The sequence below is a fragment of the Corvus hawaiiensis genome, chromosome 6 (genome assembly GCF_020740725.1).
Source record: "Corvus hawaiiensis isolate bCorHaw1 chromosome 6, bCorHaw1.pri.cur, whole genome shotgun sequence".
Lineage (NCBI taxonomy): Eukaryota > Metazoa > Chordata > Aves > Passeriformes > Corvidae > Corvus > Corvus hawaiiensis.
The window spans coordinates 38241218-38262895 of NC_063218.1; the positions used below are offsets into that span (position 1 = coordinate 38241218).

General features: G+C 46.6%; 1 protein-coding gene across 14 annotated transcripts in view; it reads right to left on the reverse strand.

Moving 5' to 3' along the window:
* Nucleotides 1–16254, reverse strand: part of MGA (MAX dimerization protein MGA) — a 58985-nt gene extending 42731 nt beyond the window's left edge. For 2 of the 14 annotated variants that reach the window (XM_048305614.1, XM_048305604.1), the window contains exons 1-2: nt 5900–8007; nt 4467–5602 (exon numbers count right to left, since the gene is read on the reverse strand). In XM_048305614.1, coding sequence (XP_048161571.1) covers nt 4467–5530 — 1064 coding nt within the window. In that variant the 5' untranslated portion in view covers nt 5531–5602; nt 5900–8007. The other 12 variants (XM_048305607.1, XM_048305609.1, XM_048305608.1 and 9 more) reach the window with 12 other exon arrangements.
* Between the last annotated feature and the right edge of the window lie 5424 nt (nt 16255–21678).

Genomic DNA, 21678 nt, shown 5'->3' on the forward strand with positions numbered 1-21678 from the left:
TCCATGTATCACACAGTATTCCAATAATACCTTAAAATTGATTGTATGATACATTGCATATAATTTGAATTACATTAAATTATTATTGTCGATTTCATGGTATTAAAATGTTATTAGAAGTAAAATTCTTCATTAATGATGAAAATTTCAAATAAAATTTAACATAACTGTAGTACTAATATATTATATAGAGTGAATATTACTTTAAATATACTGGATGTATATATGTATGTGTGTATATTTTATCATTAATATTATCCACCCCTCCCCCTTTAAAGTGCTATGCTCAGTTGAACCCACAGCTGGAATCAAGAAAGGGGAAAAGAAGTGGTTCCTTCCAGTGTAGACTGAGGACATACTTAAGGGAGAAAAGCTGGGACACAGGGAGCTGGGAGTATTCCCCTCATGAAGAAAGACTGCAGTATTTAAACAGGGCGCTGACAGTCAAGATACAGATTTATATATTTACATATGAAATTCTAAAGAACAAGAGAAGCCATCTAGAAAACTTGCTGCAACTCATAAGGACACTAAGTAACCAGCATTAAGCTTAAGTAAAACCATGACTTGTGAGGGAACAGCAGGCAGCAGGAAAGTAGATACCCGTCCTGTTTTGTCTACTGTTTTCTCTGGACAGTGAGCTGTCTATTAGAAATTTTCTAGCCTTCATTTAATTAATAATGTGAAATGTAAGATTAAAAAGCTTTTCTCGGTCAGTGAGTTTACCGTGAAAGAAATGCAGACAGACTACTTATAGGTTATTGGCAGCTGAAAATCCAGCCACAATACTAAGCTAAGAGGTTGATTCAGTACAGCTGATCCACAATTAAAGTAAATATAGTTCAGACGCATCAGCTCTGCTACCTTAAAATTCTTGAAAATAAAAAGGCAAAAAACCCTAGCAAACTTGCAAGCCACAAATAAATTTCTCATCTGAGTTTTACTGTTTCCAGTTGGAAGCCCAGTAAAGCCTGGACTTCTCTAGTAATTTTCCTTTATTACAAGGTGTGTACATGCAAGCTAAGGATCACGTTTCTATTAGGGATCTGGACAGTATCCAAACCAAAAAACCATGCTGTAACACTGAAACTTCTAGACAAAAACATTGTTTTATTCTGCATAATGCGACCATAAGCCAGGTGGTGACAAGCGTGAGGTATGACCCATGCATGTATATGCACGAGAAGATAAGGGATTTGCACAAAATGCTGTTTTTAAATTCTGATGCAATAACCACCTTCTCAAAGAATAAAAAAGTTGCTTTTTAACACTGAAGCAATTTCATCTGGCCCTTAGTTTGTAAAGTTACCAGTAACATAAGTAGTCACAGAAACTTCTCTTCCTCTAATCTATGGGAAGATGAATCAAAGTTTGTCCTCTCAAAATACTGAACTTAATCCAAGATCAGGTAAAAACGGTGAAACAGTGTCTTAACTAGCTCTTTCTTCACCTGATATGGAATAATGCTCATATTTAAACCAACTTTCTTATAGCCCAAGTAATGTATTTTGCACCCTTGCAATATGACAACAAAAGCAGAGAAATTGCCTTTTTGGCGTTTTCCAGATTAAAAACCATTAAGATGCTCATTCTTTGACAGTACCAAGACACTTTTTTGTTGTAGGTACATCATTTTAAAATACACTCGGGAGGAGTTGGAGGGGGAATCTGATTTCTTGTGGAATTAATCTAGCAATCTATGGCAGAGGTTTGAAGGATAATCACTTTCCTTCTTCTCCCAAAACAAAGGCAAGAAAGGAAAAAAACCGAACTGTCAAGACTAAGCACAAGACAACTAAATTAGAATAACAAGACTACTGGAGCATTAAAAATCCCACAGATTTTTTATTTTTGAAGAAGGAAATTCAAAAGACCTTGGAAAGGAGAAAGAGTACATTAGCCTGTAAGACCTAAGAACCAGTAAAGTTTGTTTGTGGTACCTTCCATGGCCTAAACATCTGAGTGTGTCCAGGCATAAGCATTTCTATAGAAGTATCCACAACTCAAACATTTGTTTTCTTTACAACACATCTAATTAAACTAAACATACTATCAGACCACAGAAGCAGGAGGGAAAGAACCCACATAATACTGTGGATAAAGAAAATAGTCCTTTATTTCTGAAGTCCTCTAATAACTCAGGATTAAAATTACTCTTCGATATATGCAACCTTTAACGTGGTTCTATTCTCAAAAACGCCAGAAGAATTGAGTATTGGTGGGGAGTATCACCCTCAACAGCACTAGGAACTCCACTTCTTTCACAGAGGATTATCTGACAGGTAGCAGTTTCCAACTTGCTTCTCACTCAAATCTAAGCTCAGCAAAAATCACTACCCTGCCTAAAAGCAAGATAGTGCCTATCAAGTACTACTAAGAGCTTGCCCACCACAAAAAAACCCATACTGCCCAGACTTCATTAATATGTAAATATTAATGTGTTTGGTTTGAGAAAGAAAAATGCCACACTCTCAGCGCTGTCCTTGAAAGGCTGATATACATCTAAACTCAACCATATGGCATGAACAGATTCAGAAGAAAGAAGGAGAACTAATATTCTGAAAAACTCCAGCACTTACAAAGATACTGTCACCATTTCTTGGATAAGATCAATTTTCTCTTTCCAAGTAAAGAATTTGACTTTTTCACACAGATTACAAGAACATGTAACAAAAAGCTGGACAATGCTTGAAAGTAGTTCTAGGACAGTAGTATCATTTATTCATCAAGTGGCAGGTGCTTCCAAGCCAGACAACAGAAAGATCTTTTGCAGCCTTTTCCTGTCTGCGCAGCTTTTAGCACTTTTCAGAGATCAACTGCCTTGGAGGCAGAACCAGAGAAGGAATCTAACGTGCTCTGCACCAAAAGAAATTAAATCTGCCAACTTGCATCAGCTATTTTTAAGGAAGGTCGTTGAGTCCTTAAAACAATGCTTTTTATTCCTTGGGAATAAATAGTTCTCAAAAAAATTTGCTTCAATGACCCTCACCAGGCAAATGAAATATCACTATGAAAGCAAAATAAAGCTGACAATAATTATTTTCTGAGTTTTACTTCCAATATGCAAAGTTATCCAAACCCTTCTCCATGGTCTTAGGAACTAAAAAAAGCCCATCCTCTCTGTAATTGGTGTATTTTCAGTATTTAAGATGGCTTAGAACAGCATTTTTTTGAGAATGAAATAAGTCTAGAAGACCTTCTTTCTAATAGACTGACACACGAAAATACTGCAAAAGAAAGGCCTGGGCACTCTAGAACTCAAAACTAGTCTAGTACTCTTAAGAATTATTACAAATAAACTCAATGAAGTGCCAAAATATGGATAACTTCGTAATTTGAAGTTTTTCTCAAGTTACTCAAAAGTTACTCAAAAGGCAAGGAGATCCTTCTTGCCAGACAAAAAAACAACTGAGGGAACCTCTATCCTCTCTAAAACACACCGCAATTGTATAGTAATACAGCCTTTGTATAATACAGTTGTACAGTAATACAAATACAATTACATCACAAATATAACTTTTCTCCTGTAAGAACTGACCTCTAATTTCACCATTAACCATTAACATCATCCTGATATCCTGCAGTTAAATTATTCTCTTGTGTACTGGTCTATGAAAGTTGCTTTTGTCACTACATCTTTGGCAGATTAAGCCTGGTATTTTAACAAAGTGACATGAAGCAACATGGCAGAAAAGAAACCTCTATTTTTTTCAGTCATTTCTTTGCATTCAAAGTATCTCTACATGCACATTAACTATTCACTAAGCCTGCTCTCTTCTATTGCTTGGATTTTCATAACTAAGTGAAAGTGCAGTAAAATAATAGGTTTTGCCAGGCTTGCTTTAGAAAAACCAAGTTATTCTGAAGTACTTCCCTTACCTCACAGCAAGTATGAGGCAACTGACTACAAACAGGCAGGCTACCTCATACTTCTTCATGGAATAAAAGAATTCACACCAAGCAGTTATTGACAAAACAGTGGCTTGCTGCCAGTTACAACTGCCTTGCAGCAATCCCTACATGTGCCCAACCTAAATACCCACACACCATTCACTTTCACTAATGAAAACTGAAGCTATAGATAGAGACAGCACGTCACAGTGGTGAGCAACCCTAAAAGCAAAGGCAGTGTTTTGATAACTGCAATGTGCTGTCTAAAACGCTGAAAAAATTAATTTAGCCTTCTAAAATGCTAAGAGGGTTAAAAGAAATCCCTCGGTGCTTCTCAACAACGGGAGCTAAAGCAACACAGAAAATAATACTGAACTCTTGCATTCCTCAGACACCTTAGATAGTCAAGACTGATACATGATTGAGCAAAGAAAAGCTTCTAGTAATATTAACTGTTCTGCCATTTCAGGTCATGCAACCTTTAGCTGTAAACCTGTACACTGAGCATCCTGTTATTTATTTACAAAACATCCCACTTAACCAGCGGTTGTACTAAAAATGCAGTGTTAACCCACCTTTCAGAGACTTCTTGTTTTAGCTTTGGCATAACACCTGAAGGCAGGTCACTGTCCAGGAGACCCAGGAAGTCTCCTTCTGCATTAAAGGACTCTTTATCCAGCTCAACGTCTGATGGGTTTTGACCAATGAATGAAGAATCTAAACTTCTCTGATGCACTTCTAATGCATCGACTTCAGCAGGGTGACCACAAATGGCAGGAGTGCTAAAAACATCACCTCCTACCAATTCTAAGTTGCTGTTCTGTTTCACATCACGCTGAGGTCGACTATTCAGCCCATCATCTCTGAACCCTTTAGCAAAAGGATTGTAATCTATTTTCAGCTGGGTAATCTGGATGTTCTGGTAGGCTGTAACTGCGAAGAATTCTGTCTGTGGAAAGGTGAACGTATGGACATCAGGGCCATTAAGCTGAATGACTTCTGTGGCTTTGTTTGCAGGCACCAGGTGAAGTCGTGGCAGATAACGGTGCATAGAATGCAGAATTATGTGACCTTCCTGGTCCAGGGTATTGTTGGTAAGTTTTAGTTTGTAGAAGGATACTGGCTGGTGCATCCAGAACTGGCCAGTGGAAGGGGATTCTGGATGAATAAACACTCGCCCTAGAACATGTGGTTCTGCCTTTCCACTGGGCTCCCACCAACGGCCATTCCATTTGTATCGGTGATTGTCCACAGGGGATATGTCCATGACTAGGATGTATTTCTGACTGGAATTCAGCCCTGTAATCCAGTATCGGCAGTACGGAAACATGCGCCTCCCCTGCTTCGTCAGGATCATCTCTGTGTTACGATGGTAGAATTCATTCCACATGTTGTTGTTATCTAGGGTGACAGTGATGCCCCCTGAGACACAGTCAGCTGGGAGGCAGGTCTTGACTCTGGGTTTGACTGGAGTTGATACACTGCTGGCGAGAGCACAAGCATCACTGTTTGCTACGAGGATTCCTTGGTCAGCTTTTCCATTTCCCTGCTGTTGTTTCAAGATGACAAAGAAAGCAGGCGCTACACCAGACACAGTCCCACCATCCCGGCTAGCCAGGACAATCTGCTGTTTCTCCATGATGAGCACTCTCACAAGCTCCAAATGCAAATGCTACAGAGTTCTGATAATCTTTTATGTGTGTTCACCATTCTGGAAGAAAAGGAAAATACAGTTAAAACTACTCCAACACAGCCTAAAAAAGTAATTAAGTCATGTAAGATATCCTTTTTGCAATAGCTCTCCACATTAAGAACTTAAAAAAAAAATCAGTACTGTAAAACACAGTACAATCAGGGTGTAACAAATCAAGGCTGCATGTGTGTATATAATTTTGACCATACAGACATGGGGGCTATGACACCTTTAAATTGCTTTTTCATATAGGCTTTGCAACATCAGAACTCCTTACTTTGCTTGGTATTTCTATGCAATCTGTTCTGACATTACCTCTACTCTGCAGATCATTCGCTTAACAACATCAGGCAAAACATGCAGGAGTTTTCATGAGAACGAATGGCATATTTCTGACACAACGGCGAAAGTCTTGCCAGAAAGAAGAGTTCCCTGAGGTCTCCAACTTGTCAAAAATTTAAAGGGAGAAAGGAAAAAGGAAAGTTAAAAACATTTTCTCTGAATTTCTTTATTGAAATCATCTAAGTTTGTGTTTGGAATTTCTTTGCTTACATCCCCCACCAACCCCAAGAACTTCTAATTGCCTGTCAAGGGCAGAGAGAAAAAGAAGGGACAAAATACTTCAAATGGATAAGCTTTGGCGAAAGACACAAGCTAACCCCCAAAAGGCCATGCAGCTAAGATTAAATGGACAAATGTGAAGCATTGGGCTGCCTTAGCTTCCTTTATCGTCTCAATTATGGAAATAATTTAAATCAAACAAAAAAACATTTGTACCGTTATGATTAACATAATCACTGTTTAGGGAACTAAGGAAGTTACTTTTATCTGCATATACACAATTCCACCTTTGTGTGTCTACCTCCCAAGTTAAGGATTACGTCAACACTGTAACAAAAGATCATAAACTACTTCATTTTTCAAATAGCCTGTATATTTCTCTATGTGAAAATTTAAAATATGCACTTCTGGTAACTCACAAGAATCCTATTTCCACATCCAGATGTTTGTATTTTGATCCTTATTGTATGTGGAATACAACACTGACAAAAAATGATTGGTTCTTATATCAAGTACCTAGCTGGTGGGAACCAGAGACCAAAATTAATCACCACTGCTAAAAGCTGAGATACATCCCAGTGTCCTGAAGGAATTGGCTGATGTGCCAAGCCACTCTGCATAATATTCAAGAAATCATGGTAGTCAGGTGAAGTCCCAGGTGACTGGAAAAAGGGAAATACTGCATCCATTTTTTAAAAAGGGGTAGAAAGAAGTATTCTAGGAACTACTAACCTGCCTGGGAAGATCATAGAACAGATCCTCCTAGAAGCTATGCTAAGGTGCATGGAGGACAGAGGTAATTTGGGCCAGCCAGCACAGCTTCACCAAGGACAAGTCCTGCCTGACCAACCCAGTGGCCTTCCACAACAGAGTGACTGCACTGGGGGACAACGGAGGAGTTACAGATGTTCTCTATCTGGACTTCCATAAAGCCTTTGAAACAGTCCCCACAAAGTTCTCTTCCAATTGGAGAGAAATGGATTTGATGGCTGGACTGTTTGGTCCCATCCAGAGGGTAGTGATCAACAGCTCAGAGTCCCAGGGGACATTAGTGACAAGTGGTGTCCCTCAGAGGTCCATATTGGCAAGGTAAGTGAAGCTAACATTTGTATAGTAAACATACAGTCAGAAAGTGAGTTCACATTAATGCTGTGCAGTATGCACCAGAACTGTATTGGCTCATAAAGGAAACACACTATCAAAGGGTTTTCAGACATGGTTTAAGATATGTGGAACACCTGTAGCTTTAGATTTACTTGATTACTTCAAATTTACTGGATTAAATTATCTTACTTAAGACATACCAGAAAAAAAATGACAAAAAACTTCAACAACCATGCATTTAGCTAGAATTCTATGCATATAAAGACCTACAGAGTAACAGTTCTTCTTCTCCAACACCTAAAGTTCTTACGTTATACCGCTGCATCCATTTCTACTGCAGGCACCACGCACAGTATCAAGTCAGTCTGAGACATGCGAGGTTAAAATATTATTATGTGCAATTAGAGTCATCAAAATCTAGATTATTTCACCACTAGTATGGTCTGTTACCAGAAAGCAGTTTCATACATTTTATTACATCTGGTGACACACAGTAGCCTGTTTCACTATAGCACGTAGACTCTAAACCAGTTATTTCAGGGGAAACACGTGTATTTGTGAAAGCTAAAGTTCTAAACAGCTTCAGAGATTTCTCTACACGCAAACCTTGTACTTGAGAAGCAGCAGCCAAAACCACTCACAAGCCGCACTGAGACCCGCCAAAAGCGGGACGACACTCAGACGCGAGAGCGTCCTTCTCAAACAAACAAACAGCCCAACTCCCCACCCGGCCACCGGGACGCGGCTCCGCGCACGGCACTCCGGGGCGGACGGGCACCAGGAGGCACCGTGGGAAGCGGAGCAGCGGCAGCGCGCGAGCCCCGGGGCTGCCCCGCCCGCCTCCACCCGCCGCGCGCTGCCGCCGGCAGCCCCATGGCGCGCGCCGCGCCGCCGTTCAACACCGACCGACCGAGCGGGCACCTGGAGGGGCCGCCCCGGGCGCGGCGGCGAGGGCCCCGCCCGGAGCCGGTGGCGTCACGGCTGCGGGCCGAGCGCAGCACTTGTCGCTTTGAACGCCCTCCCCCCCCCCCGCCTGCCCCCCGCTCCCCTCCCCGGCCCCGCCGGTCGGACCCTAACCAGAAGTCTCGGGATGGAGAGCGGCAGCGGCCGCCTGCGGCGGCCGCCCAGGAGCAGCGGGAGCCGGAACCAGCGCCCGCCCTGGCTGGCGAAGGGCAGCGGGACGCGCGCACGTGGGGAAGCCGCGGCGCTCTTCGCCGGGACCCGGCGCAGCCTTGCCCGGCGGGACGGACGCTACCGGCGCTCCCGAGGCGGCCCGCGCGCAACGGCGCCTCGCGTGGCCGCCGGGGCGCGGCCGGCGGGCCCGGGCCCGGCCGCCTCGTGCCCGCGCCTGGTGTCAATTTTCGCAGTTCGAGCGGCGGGCGGAGGGCGCGCGGAGAGGCGCGCGGGGCTCGCGCGCGAGGCGGCCGCTGCTCCCGGCACGGCCCCGCTCCCCGGTCGTTACCGTGCGCGAAGCGCGCGCGGCCTCCCGCTTCCTTTCTCACGCGGACCGTGTGTCCGCCAGCTGGGGACAACGTGCGTGCGCACCGCTCTGACGTCATGGCGCCGCAGCGCGCGCAGGCGTATAGCGGGCTCGCGTCCCCCTCCCTCCCGCCTGCCCGTCACGTGCCCGCGCCGCGCGCAGGGCCCAGCGTCCGGCCCGGCCCGGCCCGCGCAGCGCCGCGCGCGCGGGGAAGCTTCTCGAACGGGCGCGCGCGCGCATCGCTCACGCGCCGGCGGCCGTCGAAGGCCCCGGTCGCGCGGCTCCGCCTCCCTCCGCGCCCGCGCGAGGAGTGCGCGCGAGGCCCGCGGCGCACGGCGCCCCCCGGCGGTCGGGGTCGGCGCCGCCTCAGCCCCAGGAGCTTCCCCGGCGGGCCGAGCAGGGCGGCACCGCCCCGCCATTCCCATTCCCAGGGCAGCGGCCGCCTCCTCCGGGAAAGGAGCACCGCTCTCGGCGCAGGCAACGCGCACCGCGCCTCTCCACATTTCGGAACGCTGCCGCCGGGAGGAACCGGCCGCTTCCCCGGGAAACCCTCAGCTGAGGAAGCAACGAAGTCAGCGGTATTTCCATCGTCTGAGCAAGTTCTCTGACCGGCCAAAGCGCGGCTCAGACCCTGACCCTCGCAGCTGAAGAAGGGCCCCGTGACTCTGAGAGGGCTGACACAGACCTGTCACACCGCGCCCCGGAGCCGGGCTCTGGCCGCTGTTACGGGCGCGCTGGCGAACGAACAGCCCGGGCTCAGCGCAGCTCTGACACGGCCTCGACAGAGCCCTCCCGCCCGCAGAACTGCACAGAGCAGGTGCCGCCCCATGCCCAGCCCGGCAGGCCTTCACATACACCATGGGAATTACATGTTATAAACACCTGACAATAGGCCTACTAAAACAGAATTCTGGATGTTAAGGGAATTCACACTAAAATGCATCTCGGCTGCAGACAGAAACGCCTCCATGAAGCCCCCCCCCCAATCCCTTTTTCCATTAAGATTATTTATTTTACAACACTGCATCCATTATGAAATGACAGAGGCTTACACATGGTGCCAGAAGGCAAAGACATCAGTTATCAGGGTGACACCAAGGTCCAGGCTCACCCACAGACCCGAATTTTGCACTGACTGTTACAAAACTTTAAGTTTGTCAGGACTGTTCCTCAATCTATTTGGGGGTTTTTGCCTTATTTGAAAATGGGCAAAACAAGAGCAACATTACAAAAGGCCAGCACCTCTTTGGAGATTTCTTGGCACCATAAGTTTATGCTATAGGAAATCATCTCAGAAGCACAGAACTGAAGAAAATACATTTTTAAGAGACTTGATAAATGTGCATCAAAACATTAACATAGGTGGGTCTGTATAGAGGCCCAGGGGAATGCCACTGGCTCTGTGTATGTATGCACACCTCTGTCTCTAATGGGCAGGGTCATGTGGGTGGAGGGGTGCTGGACATCAGGTAAGCAGGGTAGTCTCAGCCACCTGAGAAAGAGCACGTGCCAGCCCTGGGAACAGCACTCTGGCCTCTGGAGCTGCCGTGTCCACATGCCAGCAACCAGGGAGACTGGGATTCAGGAACCAACCTAGAGTGCCTAAGCTCAGCTGCTGGAGGGTATCTACCCAGTACATACATATAAATATATAAATTTATATATATACACACACAAACATATATGTGTGCAACCTCCTCCTGCTCAGATAGGGAAGGGAACAGGATATGGCTGTCTCTGCTGTGCTCCTGTATCTATGTGTCTGCCTGATCCGTATGACCAGACATGTTTACATGTAAATGTCAGTGTGCATGTGCTCTATGGGCTTGTGCCTACCAGCAAGTTATTTTCAGCCTTATTACTGGTCATATTTGGGGGTGTGGAGCTGCAACAGCCTCAAGCTGTTGGATCCAGCACAGTATTTTTCCTGTAACAAATCCAGTCAGAAATAATCATACCAATTTCAGGAGTAGTCATTTTATACCTACAGTCATCACGTATTCTGTAGAACGGTCATCAAGTTTTAGGGCCACAGGATAGCAACTCTGTTTTTGTATTAACCAATTTGCTTCTGAACAATGACAGTACAAAAATAAGTAGTTTTTTTTTTCAGCAAGAAAGTAATTTGTACAACTGAGAGCAGACACAGAACTGAAGAGCAGACAGTGCCCCATGTTCATGGCCCACAAGCCACTTGTTCCAGTGATGATAAAAGAAACAAACCAGAGACTGCTGACGTTGCCAGAGATTTTGCTACAATTTTACCTAAGGCAAGTAGAAATGCTTGCCCACACCAAAATTGAACCCCTGGTTTATCAAGAGAACAGATTCATCGGTAGAAGTCACAGCAGTACTACAGACTCCCACCAGCTTAAGTAACCCAGTTCTAAGAAGCTTAAAGCTGATAAGAAACAGCAGTACTGCAGTAAAGAACAACATCTCATTTAGATCAGTACAAACACCAGTTTTAAGGACTTGTTTGTGCTGAACATGAATTGGCAGCACAGAAATGAGCTGGTTTGAACCTACTGAATACTGTCCTCCCTGATCAGAGGGAGTTACAACCATCCCCTCAGTGGCTGGTATAAGGTATTTGAGATGCTCAAGTTCACCACCAAGAAGTACACTCTTCCCCCAAATGCTCCTTTCAGACATATTCCCTTGAAGGTATGAACTACAGTCTTTACAAGCTGCATTTCAGCACCCAGTAAATCACACTCCTCCCTTCAGTAACACCTACATAGTGCTGTGCTATAAAGCACCCATTCAAGCCTACATGCTACATGTAATAAGAGACTGTAACTGCTAGAGCTGCAGTAACAAACTGTTCTTCAGCCACTCTTATGTCTAACCTGTGGTAAAGAATCAGTAACAAATCAGGAATTGGAGGGTCACAAGTCCCAAGCTTCGCTAAAGATGTTCATGTGAGAGAACAACATACCTTGTAGAGTATATATACATGTAACTATACATAGTTAAGCAAAACAGAACAGCTGCCGACTTGTGAAAAACACAGAAGAGGTGTCGATCACATTTTATGTTAGCAATCCCCTGAATACAAAGATTGCTACTACACAAGTAGATACATGACAGGACATTTCTGTCACACAGTATAGTCTGAAAGACACTACGGGAGCATTACTGGAGCATAAAGCTCTTAAATTCAGTTGCTAAAAACAAGCACTAGCTGAAACTACGCTCACTAGCTGGAAACAACAGCTATCAAAACCAGCTGTGCCAGTGTAACACACCCACAGCGGCAGACAGCAGTTTATTACAGCAGGCTACAAGTTTATCACTCACCAGTGACCAGACAGCCCTGACTGGGCTCAAAAATCCAAAACTTTGGCCATTAAAAAAAAAAAACCAAAAACCAAAACCAAAAAACCAAAATCCACAAGCATTTAAAGAGCTGAAAACCTAGTAATGTTACAGTCAGAAGTGTTGTGCAATGTGCACACTAGAAGAGTTAAAATACAAAAAACATACTTTCTTTAGACAATGTTTTGCCACCTTGGAGAATGATTAACAGCAGCACCCCACAGGAAATTCTGTTAATCCAATCAAAACTCTGGATTAAACTGCATATAGAAAGGTATCTAGTGCCATTTTCTATGCTGTAACTAGCCTCACTGGCCTCCAACTGCTTCTCCGGACAAATAGTAGTCTCCCAGAGTTGAACGTTTGCTGTACACGGATGTCTTTAGTAATTAGCAGCATCTATGTCAGCTCCAGACCTGTGTCCTTAAGCAACAGAACCCCAGCCCAAATGTACTTTAAAAAAAGTTTACGTAATGTTATTTTTGATAGGAAACTAGCTTAAATTCTTTCTTTAGCTTTAGTGAAGAAGTATAATTCAGTGCCAAGAAGATAAAAGATGAAAGTGGTGGCAGAATCTAGCCAAAAAATGAGATTAAGAAAAACAATATTGAAAGAAATGGACTGTTGCAGGAAAAAAATATTTTTTCAGACATTTAAAAAAAAATTTTTAGCTTTCTTACTGATGCAAACATGCTGAAACACAGCTGCAGTCAGAAAGCACTTATCCCCACACAAAGTCTGACACAGCTTGCGCACTGCCAGATTTCAGCCCAGAGCATTGCTTTATACTAAAAACCAAATTCACTTCACACTCAGAGCCCCAACTATTGCAGGATGAATAGGTGGTAGTTCAGAAAGTGTTTCACCAACTGAGAGGTACATGCCTGCAAGAGCAGCAGCTGCTTTTGGAGGAAGAGGGCACATACCTGAGGGGTGAAGGGGAGGGAGAACTCCTGCTTCACCTCTCCAACACCCATACCATGCCACGGAGCCCAAACTTCCGCTCCCCATAAAGTCAGTAGTTTGTCAAACAGCATTAATCCTGAAACGTATAATGCACAATATTTTGCATCTCTCAAGAGTTACCTGAACTTTTGGGAAACACTTCCCAAACACTGAGGACTGCACAATGGAAACACACCAAAGTGGATGTGGCACTCAGTGCCATGGTCTGCTTGGCAGGTGGTGATGGGTCAAAGGTTGGACTCCATGATTTTGGAGGTCTTTTCCAACCCAAATTATTCTGTGATTTCTGTAAAGAATGAACCACTGGTGAGAGGGCAGGGGGAAAAGCCAATGTTAACTAGAAATAAATGCTCTTTTACATCTGTATACAACATGGTACATTTGGATTAAATTTTTTTAATTACTTCCCATATTTCATCACTCAGTGATATGCCCATTACTCATACGTTCAGTGAATGCTGTATTTTTTAATATACTATTATTTTAACTACCAAAAATCACAAAATAAAACAATAAAGCAATGCTTTATGCTTTTTGCCGTGCAACACTGGCAGAAATTAGCTATAATCAGGAGGAATAGCAGCATTTTGATGAATTTCAATCCCTTTATGACCATCATGAGGAACATTTATCACATACATGAATGTTCAGCTGGGGATTTTGTCTATATCATAGGACAAAAAAAATGAGGCAAATAAAAAGCCCTCACCTGAGTTCAGGACTATCCTACATATTCAGCTCTTTTATAGCACTACTCATTGCTACAGTCAACAATGGCTCAGCACGTTAGAACTGCCAAGGAACCTGTACTCCCCTTCTAAGTTATGGTGAAAAGAAAGTGACGCAATTAAAGCCCAGACTGTTGGCAATGTGTTCCAGGTTTATATCCATCTTCATTACTGTTTATTGACTTACTCTGTGGTCAGGCAGACCACACCACATTAGCAGAAAGCACTGTACAAGAGTTAGCAAAACAACACAATTCCAGCATCACATGTATTAGTTTAACAGTATCTGGGTCACAGTCTTGTCATTCTCCAAATTGGCTTTTCCTGAACATAATGATTGGAACAAAGAATGCATTTTTATTGTACATAGGTTTTATCTGTTTCCCACATTCATTTTCTCTCTTTTATGCTGTTCACATTCCTTTAATGCCTTTCTGTTTCGGGCTTGATTTTAAAAAAAAATTAAAACAAAAGAACTTTCTTCTGGTTGCTTTCTTCTCATGACATGCCTTCATCATCCTTCTCACACACATCATTCTCACTGCATTCTTCCTTATCCAGTTCAGCAAAAGACATATCAAGGATTTATTCCAGGTACTAAAACTAGCCAAAATCCAACAGTGAAAGCACGTTCCATTTTTGTGTGGAGACAGAAGAGCAACTCCACCATCAAAACTTGATTCTTTGTTCTAAGGTTACCCAGTCTTAAAAAAGATTTTAAAAAAAGCAAACCAACACAGCACAACACATCCTTAGTTAGGGAAGAATAAGACACGAAGTAAGCCCTGCTGGTGCCACGGCTAATGACACTGCTCCCTATGCACATGCGATGGCTGAATTTGTTTTGTAGATCCTCTGCTGTCTATGAAACAGCAAACAGACAACAGCCTCCTCATAGGGAAGAGCTCTTTCTCACACCACTAGGCAGAGACCTACTCCATCTGTTTGTAAGAAAAATGTCTTGGACTTCCCATTCCTTAGGAAACCAGGTTTTAAAAACAACCACGAACTTCAGAAATGATCTAGGGGATTTGTGTATAAACGAAGAAGTGGCCTAAAGTCAAAGAGAAAGAACTTCCTTTTTTTTTTTTTTTTTCCTGGAAGGTGACCAAAAAAGTTTATTCACAAGTGGTTTCCTCCAGTTGCACGTTTCCCCACCATGGCAGGCTCAACAGCATCTGCACCAAAACTGAGCCAGCAATGGGTGAGGTTAACAGCCAGCTGCTGTTAGATGAAATACAGAAGTGAATGAATGCTGCCCATCTCCACCAGACCTAAGAAATATATGGGTTTTTTGCCACATAAAGGCGCACAAAAATGCTCACCTACAGGAATACTTTTAAAGCAGAATCAATTTCCCTTTCCAGTCCTCAGTACAAACTCACAAGGCACTGTGCCTGAGGGCACTGAAAGCGTACTGCAGCTGCATCGGGCAGAACACCTGCAAGCGACAAGATCAAAGCATCAGTCTGCCCTTTTCTTTACACCGCCCTCGCTTTTCAGAGTCTGCAGCAACTTCAAATCTTCAGGGCTCTAGCCGATGCCATCAAGTGCGATTACAGACGGCCCATGCCTTCACACAGTTCACGTCAGGAGCAATGCAGCGTGACTGTTGTGTAAGACTTGACAACTTAACAAGTCGGGCAATACACTCCAACCACGTAATGGGAAACCACTCATCTCCCCGGGCTACTGAGACAGTCGCTGACCCTCGTGCCTACCTCCTCCTCACTGAGCTCGCCTTCGCGCTTCGACTCCCTTTTAAACTCATCAGCTCAGGACGAGGAGTTTCAAACGGGATGGTACTAAAGGCCACCAACGAGGGCACCAAGGAGGGCATCGCTGCCCCGCGCGCCCCCGCGGCCGCCCCCCGCGACGTGCCGGAGCGCACGCGCGCCGCCCGCGGGCCGCCCCGCCCCCGGCCGAGGGGCCCCGCCCCGCCCCCGGCCAGCCCGCCGGCCTGTGGCACCCCAGGGACACCAGGGCCGCTTCCCGGGAAAGGCTCTCCCGGCAGCCCAGCCCCGTCTCACAGGTGGCGCCGGCCACGCCCCCACGGGGGGGCCGGTCCCCGGGAGAGCGATGGCTTAGGGAGCAGCGGCAGCTGCCCAGGGCCGGGCCCTCCTCGACCCTTCCCGGCTGGAGAGCCCGGATGCCGCTCGGTCCCTTTAACAACCCCCCCGGTCAGGTGACCGCCGGCCGCTACCCACTACCCGCGCCCCCGGGTCCCGCCCGCTCGCGCCCCTGGACGGAGCGCCGCGGGGGCGCGCGAAAGGGAGCTCGCGGCCGCCGGTCCCGTTCCCGTCCCGCGCGCGACCCCCTCGCCTCAAAAGCGGGCGCGGCGGCAGCGCGCGGACAGGCAGCGCGCGCGCGCGTGATTGGGCGGCCGCCGCGCTCACGTGACGCGCGCACGCCTCGCGCCACCTCGAGTGAAAAACTTCCAAGGAAGGACAGACGGACGGAAGGAAGGAAGGGGGGGCCGGGCGGCTCCTACCTGACTCCGCGCGCCGCCGGCTCCGCGCGCCGCCCGGCAACGCCCCGGCCCACGCGGCCCTCGCCCGCCACGCGCGACCTCCTGCCGTCCTCATTGGCCGCCGCGGCCCATCACGTGGGCGGCGCACGCTCCCCTGCCCCTTCCCCTGGCTCTTCTCCCGCCCCCGCGAGGCCGGTACCGGAGCGCGGCCGTGCGGGCGGTGCGCGGGGGCCGTGAGGGCCGGCGGCGGCCGCCCGGAGCAGCTGCCTCGCGACGCCCCGCCAGCGGCGCGCCGCCGATTGGCCGGAGCCGCCCGCCGACGCAGTTCCGCTCCCCGGGTGGCGCCGGGCCACGCCCTTCCCGCCCCTCCCCCGGCCGTGCGCGAGGGATAACACGCCGCTCGCGCGTGGGGCCGCGCAGCAGCGCCTTCGGCGGTCGTGCCGGGTGCGCGCCCTTCCGGAGGGGTGTCCGGGCCCTGAGCGCGTTCCCACGGCCACGCCGGCCCCGGCCCCGCGGGCGCGCTCCTCCCGCGGCACCGCACTCCCTTCGGCCGCCCGCGGCGCCTTCCCGGGACTCCTCGTCTTTCCTCCGCCTTCTGCCCGGCAGCATTTGTAAATCACGGAACAAGGGTTCCTGTGCGGCGGGGTGCGATGTTCCGGCGGTAACTGGAGCTACGAGAGAACGCCGACGGTGCGATGCTGGGGTTCATAAGGATTTCCCACGCTGTAGATGCTGCTGCCGCTCGCACAAGGCTCTCGGACCTGGCAGGGCTCCTGGGAACGGGCGTGTTTGTCGAGCGCCCACGGAACTGGCACTCACACCAATCCCCGAGTTACCGGGAAGCTACCTGAAGCTACGTGTGAGCTGAAAGAGTTAAATAAAGGTCCATCAGCATAGAGATGTATTCACTAATACCTCTTAATATAACAGCCCTGCGTGGTTTAGGCAAAAGATGATTCTGGAGATTTTTATCCAGAAAGTCTGTATTTGGTATACAGAGAAATAATGAAACAAATGTTGAAGGAAAAAAAATACATAAAGAACCCCCCCGAGCTCTGGGTAACATGGGCATGTGCAGGTTGGCTGAACTGTGTGGCAATTGTAACCAACTGAGGGCTATAACTGTGTCAATGAAAAAGGCCAGGCCTCTTGTTCAGTCTTGAGAAATAATTTCATGTTGGCTAGGGGAAAGGAAGATCACATGTAATGGAAACTAATTTAAAATTTAAACAAAACCTGGTGGTAAACAGCACCATCATGTAGCCCTGGGCTGAAATTTCTGTGTTGGAGGTCTTGGCCTCAAAAGGTGCTCAGCAATCTACAGCAATCTGCATTCCCTAGGCATTGTGACATTACTGAGAATGTGTGACAATATGGCTGGGGAGTCCATGAGGGATGTAAAAAGGGAAGTGTCTAATTAGGTGTAGATTTATACTTCTGCAAAATTGAACTTCATGTTGAATTGATACTGAATTGAGTGGTTGGTTCTCAGGTCACTGAGAAGCTCAAAGATAACTTCCCTCATGTCTTAGATAAGTATATTTGAGGAATCTGTATACAAAGGTTACAGATATTTTAGCTGGTACATAAGCTAAACATTTGTTGGGCTTTTACAATCTTACAGCTGAAGTTCAGAAGGGTTTGGGTGTCAATGGAGAAAGCGCTGGTGGGCTTAGGACCTGTCTTTTTGGAATTTCTGAGCAGATTGAGGGATAGGTTCTTTGAAATTCCTGCTGCTATAAGGGATGGAGTGCCCAATTCCCAGCTGCAAGATCTGTTTTAGTTAATAGGCCAAACGGAGGAAATGTTATGCAAATAAAATTTATTGTTTGGCATTAACTGTAATGATGTTGCAAACATAGAAAAGGATAAAGAAGTAATGCCAAGGCAATCAAAGATATTGGAGTTTTGGACAAATAAAAGATAACACATGGAGGGGAAGTAGGTCTTTGATAACTTCTCAGGAGGAAAAGACATTATGACTAGAGTAGTTTTGCAGGAAACCTGATGGTGTTTATGAATATCACAGAAATGAGCCAACTGCATGTTACAGCTAAGGGGAGAAAAAAAAAAAAAAGTGTTGTTTTGGTCTCTAAGTGCAAAAAATGTCCTTTATTGGAAAGAGGTAGATCTCATGAATGCTGTGTTGAAGAAGTTCCTATGCAAATTAGATTGGGAAATCTCAACTTCAAAAATGTGCACATCATATAAAGCAGAGATGCCCAAATTACATAGCGAGGTTTTGCAGAAAAATCCTTCTGTTTGTTGGCTATTCGTTTTTTTGTGGTTTTTTTTTGTTTGGTTGGTTTTTTTGGTTGTTTTGTTTTTGGTTTTGTTTTTTTGTTTTTTGTTTTTTTTTTTGAAAGCTAAGTACTGGGAAACTGAAGTCCATTAGAGATTTAGGAACTTTAAATAAGCAAGAAAAATAATAATCCTCCTCTCCCCCTCCCTTCCCTTCTGAATAAAACCTTTAAAAGGGGAAGGTGGAGAAAGAGCAGTCAGTACCTGTTCTTCCAGGGGTGTGCTTGCCCAAGGACCACACTGCTCTTCCACATCATCTGTTTACCCAGAGGCTCCCACTCACTATCCCAGTTCTCTCCACCCTCCTGTTCACACACCGCTCACTGTGGGCCTCTTTCCTTCACTTGGAATCAACACCCAACTTTTTTCAGTTCTTCCATCCCCACCCATCCCATTAAGAGTGATAAAATGCGCCTGGAAATCCAACAGGAGTGTTCCCACTGAGGAGCATATTTAGGAAATAAAGGCTTTAGAAAACTGAGCAGAAACAGGCACATCCTTTTATAGGAAGAAATTATGCAGGTTTTGAGTGGGCTGAGCTCGTGGGAGGAAGGAAGTGTGAAACAAAGAGAAAGGGTGGTGCTAAATCTGGTCTATGCCTAAGGCTGGCATTTTATTGCCAAACCCATTACCTGCTCTGTTTATTCCTGATGACTGTAGAAATCAAATCCCTATAAACAAATTTTGTTCTCCCATTAACAATATCCATTTATAATTAGTCAAAATGTAAAAATAATTACATTTAAACAACAATAATTGCATTTAACAACCACCACCACCCTTATGTTTGAAGTATGTTATTTAAATGCTTTAATCAGTCATTCAAAGCCTGCAAAATGTCAGAATTAAGGGTGCAACTTCCTGGGCACTGAGCAAGTCAGGATCATATGAAGAAAATAATATGTGAATTTTTCATGAAATCAGCATTGCACACATAGGAACCAGATAAAGGTTGCTGAGATAATTGTGAAGCTGACATTTACTAGCTTTCCAGCATGGATTTTGGATTCCAAACAATGACTTTCTTATCTTAATACATGGAAAGGGTTCATTTATGATGGCTGTTTTCTAAGAGTTTCCCTAATGTTTTTCTTGTTGGGCAAAGTTTAATAAAGATCAGTTGTCTTGGTTACATTGGAGCCGCTGCTGTTGTGCATCCTCATCACGATTTAAACCTGAACCTTCCCTTTATGCCGGTCACCAGGGCTGCAAAGGTAGCAGTGTAATTGTACAGCAAGAAAGGTTCTTTCCAAAGCCAGAGGCCAGGAATTAGGCACTGGGACTGGAGAGGTAAGGTTGGTAGGACAGCCTGTCCAGGTTTTCTTAAATAATTCGACAAGGAAAAATGGCAGGCAAAGTAGAAGACCTGCCCCTAGCTTTATTGCTGTTTTTGTTTGACAGAGGTGATAAAGCCCCCCAAAAGCTCATCGAGGTCTCCAGACCGCTCCCCCTGTTGGAAAACATACCTGTTTAAAAATTTCTATGTATGACTTTCGCCAGGTTTGTTCATCTTTGCTCCAGGGGAAGGGAACTGAAGCTTCTTTCCAGGGCATTGTTTCTCTAGGTGGAATGCTGATGGACTCAGCATTTCAACAGACTGGGAGCAGCCCCAACAAGATAAGGCCATCGACGGAACATCAACAGAACATCAGCGGCCATCTATGAACATCTACCCCAGACTCCGCCTCTGGCAGAGTTGGAGGAGTCTCCTCCGGAAAAGACTTATAAGAAAATCAAGCAATGAAGATCTAATTAACATCGGAAGTGAAGTAATCTGCATCCAGTAGGAGACCAAATACTAAGAACTACACAACTTGAGACCAATGAACACTGACCCAATTAATTTGTATGAGTTTTGACGGTATAAAAGATCTGAAAAATCTAGTAAATGCAATGTGTCATGCAATGATTCTCTCTGCACACCCGCGCTATGTGTGGATGAGATGATTCCTGTGGTACATCCTGGCCAGATAATAAAGTAATGCCTTGACTCTCTAACATTAAAAATGTTGTTGGAGAGTTTTTTGTTTTTCCCGCAGTTTCAGTGACACCCCTTGCAGCCTTCCTTCTTACGTCTTCCTGTCTCTGGACACTTGCAGGAGCCCGTGCTTCTGAGGCTGGGCTTCTGCTCTCTTTTACAGAAGACTGCAAGGTGGTGGCCAAGTCCTCTTCTTTAGAGGGATCGTCCCAGCTTCCCTCCGCGAGGGCCAGGGACAGTTGCGACTTCTGAATTCCCAAGCTGTTGCCTTCCCCAGCCCAAAGACGGCAGGGTGAAACAGGGCTGCACTTCAGCTCCCCACCCTCAGTCATTCTACAGGGAGGAGGGAGACCTGCGGCAGTACCCACAGGAAGGGAGCTGCTGGCGCCGGCGCGTCTCTCTGCAGTTCACCCCTGGCACGGTGTTTATTGAACCCAGAAACTCCCTGGGAACGAATCAGAGACGAAACACTGAGATTTAGCTTTCTTGCTGTAGGCGAGCTCCTAACGGGCACAAGCTACCTTTGGAATGCGGCCAAAGATCATCGCTCGCCGAAGGGAGCAGCCCCGACCATCCCGGCGGAGCTCTCCCAGCCTCGCTTTCCCAACTGCTTTGTTTGCCGCAGTTTTGGCTTTTCTGCTGCCACAAGCCTAGCTGACCCGTCTTTTTTCCTTCCTTTTCCCGTTCTGAAGGGACCGCAGCCTAACAAACCCTTTCCTGCCCGAATGGTTCAAACCCACCGTCCCCAGGCCTTGGGCTGCCCCTTCCTCACGGTGACGGGCGACACCGGGACGCGAGGGGTTAATGCTTGCCCCACCCAAGCCCCGAGGACGGAGGCTGCCGCGCAGCTCCCGGGGTCAGATCGCTGTCGCAGCGCCATCGCCCCGAGCCCCGCTAATAAACGGGGGCGGGGGCCGGGGCACAAACCTGCCCTGAGGGGCTGCGGGGGCGCGGCGCCGCGGGGAGGGCCGGCGGCTGCACGGCCCCAGGGGCCCCGGGCGGGCGCGGCACCTCCCTGCCCGCGGCCCAGGGCTCCTCCTCCGTGGCCGTACACACGCCGCGGAACCCAAACGCCGGTCGCTCGTCATCCACGTGAGCACGGAGCTGTCCTGGAGCCCCGGCAGGAAGCTCCAGCTGCAAACCCCTTGCACACGTCTGCCGGCAGCAGTGCGAAAGCAGCTGCGG